At 39.4% G+C, this 22,584-nt stretch overlaps 1 protein-coding gene across 1 annotated transcript in view; it reads right to left on the bottom strand.

Moving 5' to 3' along the window:
* Positions 1-22,584, bottom strand: part of TNR (tenascin R) — a gene marked incomplete at both ends in the record, with an annotated part of 123,823 nt that overhangs the window by 66,593 nt on the left and 34,646 nt on the right. The window contains 4 exons of the mRNA XM_081322559.1: positions 6,166-6,351; positions 13,485-13,754; positions 16,278-16,428; positions 21,630-21,745. Coding sequence (XP_081178685.1) covers positions 6,166-6,351; positions 13,485-13,754; positions 16,278-16,428; positions 21,630-21,745 — 723 coding nt within the window. The remainder of the gene's footprint in view (positions 1-6,165; positions 6,352-13,484; positions 13,755-16,277; positions 16,429-21,629; positions 21,746-22,584) is intronic.

The raw sequence follows: 22,584 nt of genomic DNA, 5'->3' as shown, positions 1-22,584 counted from the left end.
TGCCTCCAGAAGTGGTGAATGCTCCAACACTGGAGGTTTTTAAGAAGAGACTGGACAGCCATTTGTCTGAAATGGTATAGGGTTTCCTGCCTGAGCAGGGGGTTGGACTAGATGACCTCCAAGGTCCCTTCCAACTTCAACTTCTTCTTCTTCTTCTTCTTCTTCTTCTTCTTCTTCTTCTTCTTCTTCTTCTTCTTCTTCTTCTTCTTCTTCTTCTTCTTCTTCTTCTTCTTCTTCTTCTTCTTCTTCTTCTTCTTCTTCTTCTTCTTCTTCTTCTTCTTCTTCTTCTTCTTCTTATTCTTACTTGCTGCTTGTGCAATCCAGTTCTCAACAGGCTGCATGACTCAGGAGGTAGGGACCCCTGCCCCTACTATGGAGTGGTATATAAGTTTAAGTGCTATTGCTATTGCCACTTTCTTGGATACTTTTCAATAACCCAGTTATGCTGTTTTTTAAATGGTCAATTAAAAAAAAATACATAGCAAGATACTTAATTTCTATGCTATCCCTTTCCTATTTTTTCTACTTTTCTTGCTGCTTTGAACATTGGTTTTTTTTTTGCTTTTTTTTTTTGCTTGCTCCAGTGGTGAAAATAAACTGAGCGAGGAGAAAAGTGCAGTTCAGAGCATGATTTCCTTTGTTGTTTCACAACAAGTAGCAGGGGTTCCTGCTGCACTTATTTGGAGAAATTTTGGGGGAAAAAAATACAATGAAGAAATGTAGAATTTTCCATTCTCCCACCTTCTTTCTAAAGAAACCTTTGAAAATAATTGGAGACCAATCACATTAGTGGAGAGAAGAGGTAATTAATCAGGCCAAAAGCAGCAGGAAGAAGCTTGAAAAGAGAAAATAGTTTTTTAAAAAGATTATCTACACTTCTAGACTTTCTAGCTTTAAAAAATTGGATTTTCTGCATGAGGAACATATGGTATAATTATTGAGAAAACAAAATCTAAAAGCATAAAAGCATACTGGTAGCAATATTATCTGCATATTCTGTAAAATTTGAATAAAGAGAGCATGGACAATGCACATTAAACAAAGTGTATGCAATATAATTTGAGTACTAATTATTTTGAGCTCAAAAGAGTCACTTTGAACCTTATATTCTGGAAACAAAATGTCTCTTGAGAATTTGTTTTGCCCAGGAATCAATTCAATCTGCAGTTGTTTCAAGTCATGGTGGTTGGAAGATTATCTATTCTCTGAATCTTTCCCTTTAAAAAAAAAACAAGAACAACATGGCAGTGGTTGCTGCACTGTTAGTTTGCCCATTAATCAGCATCCTTAAAGTATGTTTGTCAGGGAAATGATCTCTGCAAGTTGAGTCATGGCAACTGGATTTCTGTTTTTGTTGGTTTGTAATGTTTCACTGCTTATTCAAGTAGCTTCTTCAGCCAGTCTGAAGAAGCTAATTGGATAAGGAGTGAAATGTTTTGAACCAACAAGACAAGAAGTCCAGTTGCCGAAAGTCATTTCATTTCATTTCATTTCATTTATTGGATTTTTATACCGCCCTTCTCCCGAAGGACTCAGGGCGGTGAACAGGGCATATAAATAGCGATACAAAAGTTAAAAAAAGATTAAATAAATTGCCCAATTAAAACAGTCAAATATAAAAACCCATAAAAACCCAGACATTCCCCCATCAGGCCAGGCCAGCTTGTTCGAATAAATGGGTCTTTAACCCATGCCGGAAGGAGCGGAGATCCGGTGCCATCCGGAGCTCCACCGGCAGTTGGTTCCATAAAGCCGGGGCGCCCACAAAGAAGGCCGTCCCCCTGGGGGCCGCCAGCCGACATTCTCTGACCGGAGGCACCCTGAGGAGGCCCTCTCTGTGGGAGCGCACAGGGCGGAGGGGAGTCGACGCCGGCAGCAGGTGGTCCCCGAGGTATTCCGGACCCATGCCATGTAAGGACTTAAAAACCATCACCAAAACCTTGAACCTCACCTCAACGTCTAGGGCTAGGCAATTCTACCTGGATGACTGAGATTCTTCATCAACAGAGAAATGATGAATTGTTGGAGCAATTCACCTTCCATAGGACAAAGCTTCTTGGCTGAACGTTCCCTGTCTGCTGCTGAAGGGAAACTGAGGGTTAGCACTCTCACTTAGACCTCCAGACTACTAGCCCGTATTCAGATACGGCTGATGGTGAGGAATGAATGCTGTCCCTTAAGCACCAAGTTGCCTGTGCAACACGGAGCCAATCACTGGCTTACTGGAATGAATCATATCAGGATAAATCTCTAGTTCATGTCACCTAAGTTGTGGAAAAGACTATATATGAAGGCTTGTGTGTTGTTCACATTTATAGAAACCCATCTGGTTTGCTTACAGATCTCTCTACTAAACTTTGTAACTGCTGTGAGAATCAGTTAAAATCCTCACATGTTCCCACCAACCTTCTCCCATGTTCCACTCAGCTTCCCACATAGAGAGTAATGATATTGGTGGGTCCCAGCTGTCAATTTGACTGGAAGACAGACTGGGCTGACGCTGAATTGAGCTCCATGGATGAGGTGGAGCAACAAGCAAACCACAGCTAAGATCTTAAAAGAGATAGTTTACTTTTTCTAAACCACACTGAAAGTGAGTTGGTGGCCATATAAATTTAAAGAAACAAATAAATAAGAGAAGACTGTTTGTTGCTTCAGGTCATTGCCTCACTTACAAGAAGGTAAGGTATTGCACCTGCTTGGGACTGGTGCTCAGTCTGAAGGTCTTGCTGGATTTTCAGTTTCTGCTCAAAAAGTAGGCAATAGTCCTTTTTTTGTTGCCATCATACAAAACATTTGACAACATTTACTGATATAGCATGCTGCAGCTGTTAAAATGTTGGACTGGAGCTGTTTTCTTTTTTCTTTTTTTAAAAAATTATGTCTTTTGCCAGAATTTCTGCAAGCTTCAGCCAATATGGACAAATCCTAGCCCACCAAATGTTGCAGAAAATATTGGCATTGATACCATATTCCCACTGTTCCCTAAGTCCAGAATATATGAAACATTTCAAGTTTTTATTCTAAAAGAATAAGGAATATTTAGGATGCTTTTAAAGATCAGTTGTCACAATGCTGACAATTTATAATATTTTCCTTTGAATTTCAAACAAAATATATTTTCCATTTCATGAACCTGTATATTAAACCTCATTTGGAAATGCTCCTATTGTTACTTCTCTTTCAAACATACCTTAAATATCTGAAAAATTACGTATCCCTTCACTCTTCCAGCCTTGTTTTGAGTATACTTATTTGTGCATTGGATATAAAACCTATTCATGGGAATCCCTGCCATTTTTAAAAAAATCAGAATTCACTTATAAATGAAAAGATTTGCTCATTAAGGTATGATGTCAATGCTGCTAACATTGGATGTTCTTGCTTTGACAACAGATAAAAATGTAGCCATCTTTTCTATTTCGCTTTTAGTGTTAGTTGGTGTTGGGAGGGGGGACGTGGATAAGAGTCCAGTTGTCATAACAATAATAACTCAACCATGGGAATCAAGGTTATTGCGCCCAGAGTTGATAAAGATTTGGCGGGCTGGAGAGCTGGGGAGAAAGCCTGCGCTTCAAGCTAATTGGGGAATGTGATTTATGACTGTTAATTGGAGGAGGGAATTGTGCTTTACTAATTTGTGCTAAGCGGAGGGGAATTCAGTTTTTGGTTTCAACTATGTAGTGCTGATGCTTTGTTTCTCGAATAAAAGATTCTTTAAGGTAAACAACGCCTCGAATTTCTTTTGAAGAGTTTCGTCTGTTGGAACCATGACATATATTTTGCTAGGCCCCAGAGCAAAGGTTGAGCAACTTAATCCATTGTAAGAGTGCTGTTTTGTTTAGGCAAGGATTGTACAGAACAGAGTATACTGCCTGCCCCTCCCTGTTTGGAGGCTATACATTTTTTTCAGTGTAGGAGATAGAAGCTAAAAACATGGGAGGACTGTTATCACCCTGTCCTGCTTGGGAGGCTGGTTTTCAAAAGCATCAGGAGGATTGCTCTTGGGGGAGTGATGGAACAGATGGCCATTAGTCTGACCAGCAGAAGGAGGAGATGTTCAAGGGCATTTTAATGAGAACAAGAACAACATATCCATCCTTTCCCCTAGCTACAAATCAGTCAGGTGTCCTATTGATTTCATCTGAAGTCCTATTGATTTCAACTAAAGTTATTCAGGAATGTGGTAGGTCTTCCATCGCAGCTATTTCCAGACAAATAAACTTTTCATGTTATCTATCAAAAGGTCAAGTTTTTTTTTTAAAAAAGATTTTCTATGGTAAGACAAGAAAGGAATGTGGAAAACACAAGAGGGCTACAAAGGAAGAAGATACTACCTGGACCCTTGGTGAAGTTCTGTGAATGAAAATGGTAACTGCCCAATAAAGGCACAATCTGGAATCTTGCTTTAATTGCCCCCTTGAACTTGTCTCAAATGTACCTTTGTACATTTCCCCCCACCTGCACCCTTAATTTCCAAGGGCGTTTCTTAGGCTGCAGATGGTCTAACAAAAGCAATGGATTGAGTGGTGGGCTCTGTACACTGGGGGTCTGGCACCATGGAGAGGGCCTTAGATCATCTAGTTCATAAATATTTAGATGGCACAGTAATTGACTACAATAAGAAGAATGTCTGCCAAAAATATTAATTTCAACAGATAAATGGAGGTTAATTTTCATTAAAAATCTATTTAAGACAACAACATATCAAAACTACTTGGATGTTTCAAGTACAGATATAGAGACTGGGGTTTATTGAAAATACTGTATTTGTGTAGGAAAAGAAGCAGAGATTGACAAAATAAATTTTAAAATCTTTCCAGTAGGGTAAATTCATCTCCTTGATTTAGGAAGGGATTAAGGAAAATGTATTTCATGTTCTTAGCCTCATCTCTGCTTCAAAAACTATATTTGGAGAAAAACTGGAAAGAGGTGAGAAACAGTGGTACCACTTTCTGCTTAAGAGTGCACAGAATAAAACCTGTTTTACTAAAGAGACCAAGATGAAGGAGAAAAACAGAAGCCTTTGGCAGAGCCAAGGACTTGGAGTTTACAAATAAACCAACCAATTGAAGATACTTCTTATAAGGAACTTTGTTACAGGGAGACACTTTTTCAATTTTTGAATAAGCTGTGGTAGCTTCATGAAAATTTTGAGGCACAAAAGAGCCAATATGGATTGAACACAGTACAGAAAGAACATCTTAAGGTAGTCATTCCTATTTAAAATACTATGCTACAGTATTTTTTTTACTTCCTTCTGGGGCTTTTATTGTGTGGCTTTGGGAGAGTTGTGTAATAGTAGTTTATTTTAAAATATAAAAAGTGTGGAGGTTGACTAGCATTCATATGCTGTGCTAATCTTTAAAGTGGCATTATTTTGCAATGGCAATAAGAATACCAGTGGGCTTTCATTCACAGTCTGAGGCCATTACAATAACAACAGTGTTCAGATATAAATGGTTGATCTGTTGGATAAGACTTGAAAGGCCTGACTGAAGTCCTCATCTCAGCCCTCTGGGTGCTCATTGTCTCTGTCTTCTCTGATTCTTACCCTTGGCATATAATTACATGAAGAAATGCAATATATACTTGCTCATGTTCCTAGAAGAAAAGTAGAATATAAATCTAATGATTTAATCAAGCGAAATACTAATCTTCTAGAACAGACATGTCAAACACAAGGCCCGGGGGCCGGATCCGGACCACGAAGTGGTTTCATGTGGCCCGCGAAGCCATCCTGGAAAGAGTGAGGGAATGGCCCCCACTGCCTTGGCCCTGGCCCAGAGACCCTCCTTCTGCCAGAGACCCTCAGATAAGTCCCACTCCTGCCCAGGCCCCCATAGGCACCCTTGATGCGAACGATGTAGAGCTGGCCATGCCCACCCAGTAGGCCATATGCACTCTAGCCACACCCACCCAGTAGGCCACGCCCACCCTGGCCATACCCACCCGGCCCCCTGAGGGCAACCACAATGCTGATGCGGCCCTCAATGAAATTGAGTTTGACACCCCTGTTCTAGAATGAAGGAATTAAACTGCAATGACACATGCATGTTTGCACTTAAAAGCAATTATGAGGTTTTTCCACTGGAGTCTCTGCAAAAAAAAGAAAAGAAAAGAAAAGAAAAAGAAAATGTCCTGGCAACTAGTCCAAAGGCTTACCAGTAAGGGTGGCTTTGGATATGGCACCTGCACTGCGTGGCACCAAAACTTCATGGTACTGCTCACCAGCCAAGGTGCTATATACCAATTTGAAGTTTTCCACTTCTGCCTCACTGTTGTCCCACTCAAGGTCTAGGCTGTCTGATGTCCGAGAGAGTACACGTAAATTCTTCGGAGCATCAATTTCTGCATTGGAAAAAGAAAGCAAACAATACAAATTCCTTTATAATCACACCAAGTATATCTCGTATTAGTAAGATATGTTTGAAAAAGCATTTCAAAAACAATGCAAGTAGGCAGGTTATTTAGATTTCGTGCTATTACTCTACACAGAGAGAATTTGAACCATAAAACCAAAGAAATTGCCAAGTATAAAGTATTAATAATGATAACAATAAGAACTATGTAATTGTGCAACACATTAAAGCACGCAAAGCATTTCAGGATCTTACCTAATTAGAATTTGTAGAACATTGGTTCAGCCAGTTACCTAATTTATGTACAGATACAGATATATGTTTCAGTTCACGTCAAATCTGCTACATTTAAAATTAAGCCAAATATGGAAACTCGAAGGAGTCAGAGTTAAAAATGAAATCAGTTTGGTTCAAATTAAAGCCTAGTTTAACTGTATGAAATCAAGGACTCTGTTATTAGAATTGATTCTGTACAGTCTTAGGCAACAATAAATCTTTCTGAGCCTTTAAATTTAGAAATTGAATCTGAATGTGGTGAACAGCATTCTTATCTCACTGAGTTTTGTTCTTTCTGTTAAATTAAAAGGAACATAATGCTATATATGAAGCTGCACTAAGTTGAATCTTCTGCTTAGCTTCTTTGGCCCAGGATTATCTGCTGAGACAGACAGTGGCTCCCGCTTTTGCATTTTGAGATTTCAAAAATAAATACTATTATTTGGTACAGAGGTATGTTCTTTTACCTCACAGGCATACAGGAAGGACCTGAAATGACGACATTTCACATTTAAATATGCATCTGGTTGAAAAGAACAATGGTTGTTAAACTGTTTGATCCAATTACCCTTTTCCTGGCCTCAAACAGTCATTAGTCTGCCTCCCTTATGTACACAAAACACAGACTGTGGTTTTACATATGCATCTTAGCAGTGGCAGTCCCAAATTGGATTGGTGACTCACAAACAAGCAATTACAAATGGCCCAATTATCATCTAACTATAGGCAGAAAATCAAAATATAAATATTTCTGTTGGTTTGGGTTCCTTTTCATTTATGTATATTTTCATTGTGGAACTGACAAGTATTCCTGGAACCTCAATAAACAATATGCAGGGTCAGTGTCAGAATTCTATAATTTTAAGCCCAATCTGAATTGCAAATAGCAGAAAGAAGAGAAACAAAAGCAGGAATAAAAGATCAGGAGGCTTTAAAGATGCACAGAAAACAGTGGTTGAATTAAAATTACAGGTGAAATTCTACATCCAGGAACCTAGGGGGGAAAAATCCTGTGTGAGATTTACACCTAAGATGATATGGACAGGAGCATGATGTGGTAGTTGCATTTTGTTTTATTAAACGTAGGAGAGGTTAAACTTTGAATTCAGTGAGGTTTTAGTTCTGCTAAATTGTTTTAATCCATGCCAAAAGAACAGTCTTCAGTAATTTTAAGAAAAGTGAGTTAAGATGTGGAGGTTACATAATTGGGGGTTTGCAATTATAAGGAATTTCAATGCATCTCAGTATTTTTTTCAGTCCCACAAACTTCTTTTGTTTCCTTGCACGTGGCAGCGGAGAAAAGCAACGGAGAAATGCGATGGAGAAATACGACAGAGCTGGAAATCAGGTTAGTGAAGAAATGGTTGGGGGAAGCGAGAGCATCTGGGCAGTGGTGTGTCAAGTTCTCCAGCTCCACGGTGGCAGAGAAATGCAATGGAGCTGGAAAGCAGGTGGCAAGGCAATCCCCCCCACAAGGTGCCAGGTGCTGGGATGCGCCCGTCTCTCTCCAGCAGCAGCCCAGGCCAGCTGGAGGGAAGGCCATCATCTACTGAAATGTGATGGCATTCTGGCTCTAGTAGGGAAGAGGCAGCTGGCATGGGCACTGCTTGCTTCAATACCCTCCTCTATCCTCTGGGTCTCCGCCTGCTGCTTTGGTAGCTGGGTGGGCAGAGCTGCAAAGGGGGAAAGTGGCCAAAAGCCCATCCCAGTGACGATGCAGAGCTGCAGGCCTCCACAGCTGCCACCACTGAAACAGTGAAAGGGGACCAGGCAGCATGAGGACCAAAGTGGCAGGTGGTGAAGGCGGAGGTGGTGGCCTCTGCCAGGCAGGTGATCTGTGGGATGGGGCATGGGTGGTGGGGTCAGAAGAAAAGCCCTTCAGTGGCAGACATGGCTGATGCACAGTGGCAGCAGAGGCCTTTTGCCTTCACTCCCCCTGGCTCCGAAACAGTGGAGGGGATGGGTAAGGGGCCTCCCCCGCCCATCCTCCATAGCATGGCAGTCTGGCTTGGAAGGGGAGTGAAAGGCAAAAGGAGGGCGGGCGGGCAGGATCTTAACTAGGGCTTATTTGGGGGGTATGGCTTATATTAGGCCCATCCGCAAAAATCAAGCTAGGGCTTATTTTCGGGGCAGGTCTTATTTTTGAGGAATCATGGTACCTTCAGTCTGTGGTGAGAAAAACATCCCCTCAAGGTAGAAAATGTTTCAAAAATAGCAACTACTTACCACTTTGTAGTTTTTGGCTTGTCCCACCTCCCAAATTATAGGATCCAGTCATAGCAACATGCTGCCATGAACTGATAAAGAGTCAAAACGCAAAAATACTGGAATGCCAGGTTAGAAGTTAAAAGGCAATAGAGTTTTGCTATGCACACAACCATGTTGAAATACTAGCCTTTTTTTAAAAAAAATGTGAAAGAAGAGAAAAGGATTTGCATTTAGGCCTGCATCGAAGAGGGGAGGGACAAGGCATTCAATTGCTAGCTAATATACAAGCTCTGATTATTTGACAGCTCTTTATGCACTGTTACTAACCAGGAAGGGCAAGTGCTCATTGACCAGCAGTTCTCTATGAACTTTGAGTTGAAAACATATTGTATGCTTAAAGCATCCTGATATCCAAATAAATCTAAAAATAGTCATGGTTCAAAAAAAGCTTGGCTCAGTCTCAGGTACATTTTAAATTGCATTCAGTGTAGTTTGGAGACGGAAATAGTGGTCTGGAAGAGCTCAAGCTATCTTTGAAAGAAATTATTCACAGCCATCCTTGAATGTATCATTTTGTGCTATCCTTCCCTAAGATTCTGAGAATTGCCATGCCACATTCTGGGTACTGAAAACAAAATAAGAACATCTTGCACTGTGTGAAGCAAGAGCGGCAATCACATCATGCAATAGTTTTGTTACTTTATTTATTGTTTTGATTATGACATCTCACCAAAGAAAGTCTAAGAATGAAAAACTCAGCAAATCGATAGATGCACATCCCCCTTTCTCTTACATCCAGTCAGCACAATATTATCATAGAGATGATACAAATCTCTAGTATCCATCTGAAATCTTTATGACAGACAATATCTAAGCCACAAAACAGTTCCAAACTCTGCTTTCCTCCTTTATGGAGTTGTAAATTAAACTTGCTAGCTGACTATAGTGTTGACTAAAATAAAACCCTTTTCTAAGTTCTTGAATATGATACAAGAATGTACAATACATTTATTACTGGATCGGACAGAGTTCCTGGTGTAATGCTTCTCCTTCAACCAATACTCTATCCCATGGGTATCAAACTCGCAATGTCACGTAATGTGTCGTGATGTATCGCGGCTCTTTTTGCATTGCCGGCAATGGGGTGGGCCCGGTTTTGGTATGATGAAACTGGCCTGCAGGCCTGCAGTTTGACACCCCTGCTCTATCCTCTCTCCCTATGCTTGCTTTGTGAGCTAGGTTCTTTTGGAATTAATTATTTTTAATTTCACATTATTTTTGTAAATGAAAAGGTTGACAGGATGGCGTTTCTCTGCTGCTATGATAAAAGTGGGAGGACCAAAAGGAGGCTATTCAGTAAGTGCCAAAGTACTTAGCATGCCTGTAGAATAATGATGCCACATGCCTGCGAACTGAGCCTGCTTTTGCTTACAGTTTCTCATTGGTTCTTTTTAGAACCATTAATTGATGCAGACCCCAAACTGAGCAAACTGTGCTCACTTTGCTAGTAAGAGCAAAGGTTCAATTAGATTCCCAGAGAAGAAACAGAAGGCTGCAGATGGGTTGGCAAAAGAAGTAGTCTTAAAATTTTCAGTGAAGACCTCTGGAATAAAGAAAGTTAGAAATGGGGTTGAAAGCTGGCAGATAATGTAGATTTAGACAATATGTTCAAATGGATTGTTGGTTTCAATAGGGAAATAGGCTAGTGATCCTTACAGGGATCAGGCAATATTTTCACTGATCAAAGCTCATTAGCTTTTTCAAGAAGAAGAAGAAGAAGAAGAAGAAGAAGAAGAAGAAGAAGAAGAAGAAGAAGAAGAAGAAGAAGAAGAAGAAGAAGAAGAAGAAGAAGAAGAAGAAGAAGAAGAAGAAGAAGAAGAAGAAGAAGAAGAAGAAGAAGAAGAAGCAGCAGCAGCAGCAGAAGAAGAAGAAGAAGAAGAAGAAGAAGAAGAAGAAGAAGAAGAAGAAGAAGAAGAAGAAGAAGAAGAAGAACAGGAGGAGGAGGAGGAGGAGGAGGAGGAGGAGGAGGAGAAAGAGGAAACCTACTGCAGAGGACCCTTACTGGAACTGAGGTATGACAAAAGAAAGGAGCTCTAAAGTTTTAATTATCAAATGATCATCAGCTGGACCAAAGCCAATTGCTACTAATATTGTAAGTTCTTTCTGAACCTAGAATTAAGAGTAGTAGGGATAGGGCTTCCGGTTTGCGTGCGCGGCGCTTCCAGACGCGCAGGAACAGTCCGCTTCCTGCCGTCCGTTTGTTTCTTTTTTGGAGGACCCTGAAAAGGGTCAAAAATTGCCTTGGAGGGGCGATTACTGTGAGGAGGCCTTCCCTGCGATCACGGAAGGGCAGTAGCCCTCTGCTTGAATCTGGGACAATCTCCTCTGGCCCGAAGAAGAAGAGACCGGCCATAAAAATGGCCATTCACTAAGCCGCTCCCTGCCGAAAGCCAAAAGTACTACCTAGCACCAAGAAGCAATGTGGAGGACCTGGGTGAGCCTTTACCTTTCCTATTCCCTTAACCATCTTCCTGTGGGACTTTCCTGAAAATCTCTTTCCCCATTTTTTGAGAAAACGGCAAATATCTACTCTGGGAACAAATCTTAAAGCCTTAAAAGAAACTTAATTAATTCAGTAAAGAAATTAAGCAATTTCATCAGTATCTACTAAAAAGCTCCTATTTTTTGCTGGGGATCTACTATCCTATTTTCTTTCTAAGCTGTGAATTAAGGAAAAAAATTGGACTAATGCTACAAAAGTTCTATATTAATTTGGAAAAAAAGAGAAAGTTTTTACATTGCATTTTATGTTATTGATGACATCTTGTGGTGAAACCTGGTACAGCAAGTAAATTTCTTTTTTCTGTTGTGAGAGCTGACTGAATAACAGAGCTGTCCTTGACATTATTTTTAAAGATAAGTGTGGGAACACCTGGCACTGAAAACAACTCTTTTGGAGGTGGATAATTCTTGACTCTTATTAAAATAGCCTCCATGGAAGATTTAATTGCAAACAATAATTAAATGGAAGAATATATCACACCACTTGACTATAAACTGATACTAGACACAATTTTGGCAATGACAGAGCAAATTAAAGCCAAATTGCAAGAAAAATCTGATAACTCAAAGCTACCAAATCAAATTTTGACTTTAAATGAGGAAAAGATAATCCAAAACCAAATAGAAGAAGTGGAAACTAACACTAAAATAGGAGACTTCAAAGAACAACAAATGCAACCTACAGAAAACCTTAAAGTCCAAACTTTAATGGCAACTACAAAACTTACAACTCAAAAAGCAACAGCACCTGAAGAAAGCAATACTAAGAGTGAAGACACTAAAGGCCTTCAAATACACTATATTGAGAGTTCAACTAATCAAATGACAGCTATAACACCAGCTACTACTTTCTACCTAACCCAGATAGAATTGGTAGAAGAAAAAGACTTGACTGATATAACGACAACTATATTACATCAATCATCAAAAACTGAATTATCAAAGCAAAACTAGAAAGGTTACAAAGGGGATATTTTCCTTGCAAAATTGACATTTGGATACGCTCCCTGGATTCAAATAAGGGATGTAGGAAGAAAGGGAGATACATTTGAGAATTTAAAGATGCCAAAAGGGAAGCCCAATTGGCACAAAAGGAAGGCAAGAGTTGGATTTAAAAAACTGAATTTGTTTCTTTTTTGGGATTCCTAAAGATAGAGTATAAAAATATTTTCAATGGATTAAGGGGAATCTCTAAAAAATATAACTTTCTTTTGTATATTATAGGCTATTCTAGAATATTCTATTGCAATTAGATAAAATTTAAAAACAGGATATTGATATGTATTAGTGAAAATATATTGAAAATTTTGTTAATTGACTAGGTTACAACTAGAAGTGTATTAACTTGACTATTTTGACCATGTGATAACTAAGGGAATCAGAGAGGGAATCCCTGTTGATGCAACCTGAACTATTTACAACTTGTTATTTGTTATTTTGAACTACCCAACCACCATATTGCTTCATAAATACATGTATATGTAAACATTAAAAAATCAATAAAACTTGTATAAAAAAGAGCAGTAGGGATAGAATTGAAATTAACAAATATTAAGCTTGTACCACTACTTGTACATATATACAGGTTTAAAGTTGAGTAGAGATGAAAGCTGGAATTCAGAAAAAAATACTCTCACACTTGCAAATGTACTTGCAAAGCAAGTAATTTAAGTAAGTTATTAAATTAAGTAAGTAATTTCAAGCAAGAAACCAGACCGCTTTTGCTTATTAGTAGTTGGAAGAAAAGGGGAGAAAATCTGGAATGCTGTTTCACACTGCCTCTTTAAGACAAAAGCTTGGAACCTTAGACATGTCCTTTGACAGTCTACCTTCATAAGGACATGTGTTTATTATTTCAATCTACTTATTTCAATAGATGGATCTCAAGTAGAGATTGATTTTGATAAGCCTGAGAGATTTTTTTAGGTAGAAATGCTAGCACCTGTTCTCAGATTCTTCTAGATGCAAAAATATAACTCTAACACTAAGAGTATGACTCTTCCTGTACTGTACTGAGGAAGAAAGCAAAGGGCCAGTGTAGCAGCAATGAAAGGTTCAACTAATACTGGGTCTTACCTGTTACAAAGTGGGTGATTGCAGCATCGCTCTCATTAGCACCACGGATAGCTGAGATAGAAACTTCATATCGGGAACCAGGTCGTAAAGCTTGCATGGAATACTGCCTCAGTGGAGGCTGCAACCGGAAAGTGGTCTTTCCTCCTTCCTCATTCTCTAGGCCATATTTCAGTAGAATGTAGTCCACTTTAGCCCGGGGTGGAGACCATTCAACGAAGGCCACAGTGTCAGAAACATCACGAACCAAAATCTGAGTTGGCCCATCAATTGCTGGAGACATTAAGTCCATGAACAAATAGAAAAGAAGAAATTAATGTCTTTGATCAAAGGAAAACAATCTACATTTAGGGCTTATAAACATTTTGCATGAAACAGAAAAAATGCATTTATAACTTGTGGTTTTGGTGATTAGAAAAAAATAACAGAAAAGGTATTACCAATAGTATTTTTTTGGTAATGATACTAATACTTATTTCAAAGGAAATCAGAAATTTCTTCTATTTTTCCCCCCTTTTTATCCTTTCTTCACTTTTGTTTTTTGTTTCCTTTCTTTCCTACTTCTGTTCTTTATTAATCTCTCTCTGTGTGTATGTATGTATGTATGTATGTATGTATGTATGTATATAATAGAAAAGAAATTACAATTGAAAAAAGGGGTTAAGATTTGAGTATTAAGCAATCTATATTCATTGACAAGCTACTTCTTATTTCCAGAAGAACCTCACACAGAGTAAGAAGAAAAATAAAGAGCAGTGACAACCTTGCACATTTTTACTTTTGTGTTTAAATGGCTCAGAGAATGTGTATCCAGATAATTTATTCAAAATCTTGACATAACTTTGTGGGAACAGAAAACTGCCTTTAAAGTAAGCAGGAAAATAGATTCGATTGATGCTAACTGACATATCCTTACCAGAAGAAAGTCTGCATATATTCACTGTAGTGTTTCACAATGCATAAATGCAGAAGTAGTATATTGTTGAGAACTATGGCTTCTTATTAGCCAAGGAATGTACTTGAAAACTAAGGACTTTTAGGTGTGGTTGGTGATCCTAAAATTTTTATATGAAAAAAGTGAAGGGAAAAAAGTGGTCAAAGATGCCAAGAAAGATTAAAACCAGGAAGGTAAAGATATGGAAGTTAAGAAAGAATTCTGTGTAAAATTGTTACAGTCCTCTAATAGTTAGAAAGCTTTAGTTACAATAGTTTCTTAAACTTTGTGTAGATTGAGGTTGAGGCAAATGGCATCAACTATTAGTTAGATGTATCCATTAGAACTGTACTTAGAATTTCACATATAGACAAAGAGGCCAACTTATATATAGAAAGAACCAGTTTGGTCTAGTGGTTAAGGCCCCAGGCTAGAAAGCAGGAGACCATGAATTCAAATCCCGCTTTAATCATGAAAGACAGCTGGTTGACTTTGGGCCAGTCAGTCTCTCTCAATGCAACTTATTTCACAGGTTTGTTGTTATGGGGAAAATAGGAGGAGGAATAATGTGTTGGATATGTTCAACACCTTGGGTTGTTTGTAACAACAAAAATAAAAGTGGGATACAAATAAATAAATAAATAAAAATAAATTAGATTCATTCCACTGTTTTTATTTCCCTCTAATCATTTACCATTCAAGATATAGAGAAATAGTAGAATTAGTCATACCACTGTATGAACCAGTGGTTTCAGGTTAGAATCTTTTCAATCTGGAGATACAATTTGAAAAGCAATTCATGTAGAGAAGGTGTGAATTTCATTTAAGGTTGTAATCCTTATTAACGCTAACACTAAAGACACTGAGATGTCAATATGAGGCATTTCTGTAGAAAAAAATAGATTTTTTTCCCCTATGAGTCTTTTTTTCACTCCAGTTGTACAATATCCCTGCAAGGTCCTGTCAACACCTGCTGACATGTTGCTGGTCTTGTCTTGACACCAAGCATATTTTAAGTTCCTTTATACTTAGTCATACTGTAAAACATAAGTTAGGGTCAAAACCCAAAGGAAAATAAAGAGAATCAGACCAATGATTACTCTAGCAGCTCTTCTATCATCACAGCAAGGGATGGTTTTGCTTATGGACCATTAGGCAGAAAAGTCTCTTAAACCAAAAGTCTCTTATATTGCTTCATGTGGCCTATAGATGTCATTGGTAAGCTACATCCTGTAAGCAGTTCTCAAACACTGCTATATCTGTAAACGAAAAAAAGGTCTGTGTGCAATAAATGTCTGTATGTACTTGCTGAAATGATGAAAGGATAACTAAGGTCTCCATCAGGATTGCAAATTAATATTTAGTATGTTCTCTTTTCTTTAAATGAAAGACCTCCTTGTGCTGTGCAATAGTTGGCATACATATTTTTGCCTGGATCTAAAGTTCATTAATTCTTTATAATTAGCTTTGTTGATGCATCCTGTGTTGAAGCTATTTACATGGTTTTCTCCCCCCTCCCCAAAATAGATTTCGTTAAGTGAAGATATTTAATAAGATGATATAAGGGACATTTCTAGACAAATGAAATCCTTGCTTCCTAGGTGAGAACCTGTTTAACCTTATTGATGATTGATCCATTCCAGCACAACGGTTCCAACAATGCTCATACAGGTGTTTCTTGTGTTCCACAAATAGAGCATGAGTCTTCTCTATCACCGCATTTAGTATTTAGAAGTATATTGTTCCTAAACATGATGGTTCTTTTTGAAACAAATTACTTTTGGAATAGTCTTATCCCATCAGGAAAGAAGGTAGATATCAATTCACAAGCTTACATAAAAAAGTAAGTTAGGGTTACTTACAGGTTGAAACGCTGGCTGAAGTGGGTGAACTTCGGGCTTGTTCCTTGAGAGCTACAACATTGACTGTGTATTCTTCACCTGGTTTCAGGTCGGTCTGATTGAAAGTTGTCACACTACTAGGAAGTTGAGCAATCACACCCCCTTCATTGTCCTACAGACATTAAAAAAAACCTGATTCAAAGTTGAATAAACTTTGAATTTTCTCCATAGGCTTTACTGAACCTCATGTTTCTGTGCCCTAAAATTTACTTCCCTTCTCTGCAAAGAAGGAGAAACTTCTACACCCCATCAAACTGGGAGCTAGAGTGAATTTACTGTAGTAGCATAGATTCTAATAATGCATGGCAACTGCAGCCTTCCGATGTTCTCACCTCACTTTTTAAAACATAAAACAGCATATATGAGCCTATATGAATAAATCTAAAAGGTGGACAAATATGTTTAAGAAATTGTACACTTTTGCTAATAAATAAAAGTATAGTAAGGATGGATTTTCTTTCAATTTTGAGGGGGAAAAACAATTGTTCCAATTTTAACAAATCATAAAGTGAATATTTACTCAAGAGTTGGACCAAACTGCCTCTCTCTGGGATAAATGTATATGCAGCTTGGCGGAATATACAGTAGAAGCTGCAAGGGAGACTGTGTATATGCGAAAAAGAAAGGAAAAAAGCGAGGGAAGGAGAAATAAAAGATTGAGAAACTGAGAAATCTTTTGCTGATATTTTATTTTATTTATTTATTTTATTTTATTAGACTTATATACCGCCCTTCTCCTGTAGGATTCAGGGCGGTTCACAAGGTTTTTTAAAAACAATACAACAAATTACAAAAATTAAAAACAATTAAAATGATTACATTAACCTTGACATAAAAACCCCAATTAGTATACAATTAAAACCCCAGTTAATACTCTCAGTCCAGGCCAGAAAGCTCAAAGAGCCAGGTCTTCAGGTCCCCGTGGAATGAGCGAAGGTCAGGGGCAGTCCTAAGCTCTACAGGCAGCTGGTTCCAAAGGGCCGGCGCACCCACAGAGAATGCCCTCCCCCTGGGTATTGTCCGCCGGCAATCTTTTACCGGCGGTACCCTGAGAAGACCCTTCCTGTGGGTGTGCACAGGATGAAGGGAGCTTGATGCCGGCAGCAGGTGTTCCCTCAGATATCCCGGACCCAAGCCATTAAGGGCTTTATAGGTCATCACCAGCACCTTGAATCTCACCCGGAGGGCAACCGGAAGCCAATGCAGCTCGCAGAGCAGAGGTGTTACGTGGGAGTATCGGGAAACCCCCATCACAACTCGTGCGGCTGCATTCTGCACCAGCTGAACCCTCCGGGTGGTCCTCAAGGGCAGCCCCATGTAGAGAGTGTTGCAGTAGTCCAATCGGGAGGTCACGAGCACATGAGTGACTGTGTGCAGAGCATCTCGGTCCAGGTAGGGCCGCAACTGGCATACCAGGTGAACCTGGGCAAAGGCCCCCCTGGTCACGACTCCTATATGGTCTTCAAAACTGAGCCGCGAATCCAGGAGGACGCCCAAGTTGCGAGCCCTATCGATGGGGCGGGTAACACCTCATCCCCCATCATTAAAGGTGGAATGGACTGGTTAGTCCGAGATGCCGGTATGCACAGCCACTCAGTCTTGGCGGGATTGAGACAAAGCCTGTTTCTCCCCATCCAGACCTGGACTGCCTCCAGGCAACGGGACATCACGGCGAGGGCATCACTGGGTTGGTTCAGAGTGGAGAAAACAAAGTTGGGTATCATCAGCGTACTGATGATACCCCACCCCGAAACCACGAATGATCTCGCCCAGTGGCTTCATATAGATGTTGAACAGGAGGGGGGAGAGAACCGACCCCTGAGGAACTCCACAAACGAGAGGCCTCGGGGCAGACCTCTGCCCTCCCGTCAACACCGATTGCGAGTGGCCCAAGAGATAGGAGGAGAACCACTGCAAGACAGTACCTCCCACTCCCAACCCCCTGAGACGCCGCAGTAGGATACCATGGTTGATGGTATCAAAAGCCGCTGAGAGATCTAATAGAACTAGGACAGAGGAGCAACCCCTGTCCCGAGCCCGCCAGAGATCATTCACCAGCGCGACCAATGCCATCTCCGTGCTGTACCCGGGCCTGAAACCCGATTGGTACGGGTCCAGATAATCAGTTTCCTCCAGGAACAGAGGAAGCTGATGCGCCACCACACTCTCAACAACCTTCGCCAGAAAGCGAAGGTTGGAGACAGGACGATAGTTGTTTAAAATCGCTGGGTCCATGGCAGGCTTCTTGAGAAGGGGCCTCACCACCGCCTCCTTCAAAGCTGGCTGTTTTTTGAAGATTACTGTTTTTTGAAGATTACTGTCCCTGAGACTGATGAATTGTTGTTCTTGTAGTTATGTTTATGCTATTATAAATTATATATTTATAATATTCAGTATTTTATTTTAAATACTGAATTTTCAGTATTTCCTGCAGCATGCCTACATGCTCAATGTTTTCCTGCCTCCACTAGCATTTAAAAATAGATAAATCTTTCTAAAACCTACAAAAATGATTGATATTAGTATATTTCAGTGCCTCCATAAACTGAGATTTACATGAATAATTTTGATTAGTTTTGTTATTCAAACTTGATACTTAAATTGTGAAGTCTGCTATAGAAGTAGATACTAAAACAATTTCTATAAATTTGAATCCATGAAACAGAGTGGAGGCAGAAGAACATTGTTACCATATAACTTTTATTAGCCATTTTAAATATGATATCATTAAAACGATGTAGCAAACTATTAAAGAAATAAAAGTAGCATCTGCTTTGTAAGTTCCAGTACACTAGTGGCTGGTGAGCTGCAGGTTCAGTTCTTTCATAATAACACATTTGTGTGAAAAATTCCTTGTGTGTCTAATCGCACTTGGCCAAATAATGTATTCAATTCAAATTAATTCAAAATATATCATTCAGCTATGAGTGACAATGTAGTAGTATAAAATAATTACAGTATACTGCACATAACGATACATATAGTTCTTTCTTTGCAAATATATTATGAATTAGAAAGCAGAGTAATTCTGGCTTTCACTATACTATAGGATTGTGGGAAGTCAGCTCCCCAGAGAAGGAAATATTAAAAGGGCAGGAAAATACATTTCCAAAAAAAGAAGTTAAAGAGGCAGAAAAGCATGCCCAGTTTTTCTTAATAGCCCCAAGTCTCCCTTCCCCAAACAGAAACCAACTCTATAGAAATGCAGATGTAAACCATTCAGGAAGGTTGAAGCTAAGAAGACTTCAGACATCTAAAATCTACATACCCTGCCCCCAGGGAGGTGGGCTGGGACAGACAACCAGCAAGAATCCTAGAGGGGCACATCTGGGCTCAGGACAGAATACTGACAAAGGAAATACAAAGCTTGAAACAGGAAATAACTCCAGACAATAGAGTCCAGGGGGTATAAAAACTCACTACCCGCATGTGGTCTCTCTCTTCTCTCTCTCTTTTCTGTTGGATCCATCTGCAATAAACTACAACCTTCTTCCCAAAGCAGTTGCCATGTTTATTCCCCGCTTGGAGGAACCATGACGAAGACTTTTCTTCTAGCACATGCAATAAAGTAATGATAAAAAAGCTGCTGCCTTTTTCACAGAGAAGGGGGTTTATAACTACACTCAGCAGCAAACTACAACCAAAACATCACTCCTGTGATATTCATTCTATAATGTGACATCAGCAAAAGGCGGCCTGTGTTATGCATATCAGCTTCTTCCACTAGCTGATCTTTTTTTCTTCTGCCTTTGGTTAATTTGCAAAACACTGACTTCGACTCACTCTTTCCCAACTTTGTCAGCCAAGTATTTCAACTCAAGTGCTTCTGCCTATCTCCTCAAGACTCTAAAGCAATGGAAAAAAAGTCGCAATACATTGTGACATGTCACATGACATGACACCCCTGCTCTAACTGATTCAGGAAAAGGTGTATAACAGCAATATCTTATGAGGTCATGTGAACAAAGACAAAGAGAAAAAAGGAGATTTGGACACAAGATCCATGCAGAGAAAAAGCCACATCAGCCAGATAAAAGCTATTCTAGGGAGATGCTCTATCAATCTGTCCAAAGACAGAACCAAGGCTAGCTCTATTGATGAGAATTCTAGAAAGAAGGAACTATTAACAAACAACCAAGTGTGATTCAGGAATGTGTGAGTAAATTAATAATGCAGACATCACTGGAAAAGGAATATATTTGGGTAAATATACCAATAAAGGGGGGAAGTTCCAAAATGATAATCAAGAAAATCCTAGTGACTCCTAAGAACTCCAAGACTGAACAGTGTTGCTTCCAATTTACATTACTGCTGCCGGCATCAAGCTCCCTTCGTCCAGTGCGCCCCCACAGGGAGGGTCTTCTCAGGGTGCCACCGGTAAGAGATTGCCGGCGGACGACACCCAGGGATAGGCCCTTCTCAGTGGGTGCGCCTGCCCTTTGGAACCAGCTGCCAGTGGAGCTTAGGACTGCCCCTGACCTCCGTTCATTCCGCCGGGACCTGAAGACCTGGCTCTTTGAGCTCTCTGGCCCAGGCTGAGAATTTTAATTTTAATTTTAATTTTAACTGGGGTTTTATTTGTTCAGGGATGGATATAATTTTTTTAAATTGTTTTTAACTTTTGTATTTTTGTTTTTAATCACCCTGTAAACCGCCCTGAGTCCTTCGGGAAAGGGCGGTATATAAATGTAATAAAATAAATAAATAATAAAATAAAAAACATCCTTACGGTCACGAACAGATTGCAACTAGGTAAGTCATAACTCTAAGGATTTTCAACATCACATTGTAATTGGTTTGCTCTCCTTAATGATAAGCTGTCCTTGAGCAACATCCCATCATGCATGCAGGCAGAGAAAAGCATTAAGTCATCAACCACCCAAATTGAAAGTCTGGAAAATATCTCACTTCTACTAGTTCAGTAACATTTTCTCTGATAGGGATCATGGCTTCTCTATCACTTTCTAATCTGTACTCTAAGGCTTCTAAATGCCCCTTTGAACTTGTGTTCAAGCTTAAATGTTACTGCTGAACCTTGAAAGCTTTAACTATTTCAGTGTCAACTGAATGTAAGTTGAATAAGGTTGCTCCTTTCCTGCTAATGTATGACACCCTCAGTAAATTGAATATTAACATTAAAGATTCTCCTGGATCTTTGTTCACTTTTTTGTTTTATTTTTTGTCTTCCCTCTAGTGCTGCACACATACACATTCCCCGAGCCTATGTACCAAATATATCATAACATGAGATTTCTCTATGTGTGGTGACAACTACTTATGATGAAAGGATATCTCCAAAGGCAAGATAGTTACCTTGGGGATGAAGCTGATCTCCCAGCCATCAAAGGAAAAAGAGAAGGGTTCCCATTCCATCTCAACAGTGGTCTCTGTGATAGTTTTGAACCGCAGTCCTCGTGGAGTAGAGAGTTCTGGAATACAGAGATGGGGAATACAATCTTTCTTTAGTTCAGGTCTAACTATCCTCCTCACTACATACTCAAATGTCTTTTTTTTTGTCCAAAGTACATAACTGGGAGACATCCTGCTCCAATAAAACAATTAGAACCCTTATACTGGGTACTCATAACTCCATGTTGGTTTTCTTTGGTATGAAACCTAAATGTCCACAACCTCAGGGAGGGACTGGTGGAAATAAGAAGACAAAGAAAAGTCTCTACTTCTTGAAAGAACTCTCTACTACTTGAAGGAATCCAAGTTATTGAAAATGAAACAGTTTTGTGAACAGTAGGGAAATTTTCCCCAGGAGTAACACTTCAGCATGAATCAAGGATATTTGTAGAACATTAATTATGTCCACAATGATTTCCCAAAGAAGCTCTATGGGTCAGTGATACACTAATGCAAAAGTTAGTTGCATAATCAATATAAGGCGAAAGACGCTAAATGATCTCCATATGTTTCTTTTCGAGCTATGCTTTGTTTCTTTCAGTAGTAGCAGGTTTTCCTGAATACACAAGGAGCCTGGCTTTGCTAGTGACAAATCCATTTGGCAGAGTGCCACAGCCCTTCCTGACTGAAAGATCAGTATTTTCATAATTGTCAGCTCAAAACTGCAATTGCCTGTAATTCATACTTCTAAATTTTCAGTTGTATCTTTATGATATTATAGCTGGAAAGTGTTAATCTATCTGTAGAAATGGAAGGTATTTGGTTTTAATCAAGTGAATTGAATAGATGTCAGTTGAGACATTTTTCTCTTACCTATCATCATTTTAATACAAGAAACTCAGGGAGAAAAACATATTGG

The sequence above is a fragment of the Vipera berus genome, assembly GCF_964194415.1.
Source record: "Vipera berus genome assembly, chromosome: 3".
NCBI lineage: Eukaryota > Metazoa > Chordata > Lepidosauria > Squamata > Viperidae > Vipera > Vipera berus.
The sequence above is the reverse complement of the archived record's forward strand: the minus strand, read 5'-3'. Positions and strand labels throughout refer to the sequence as shown.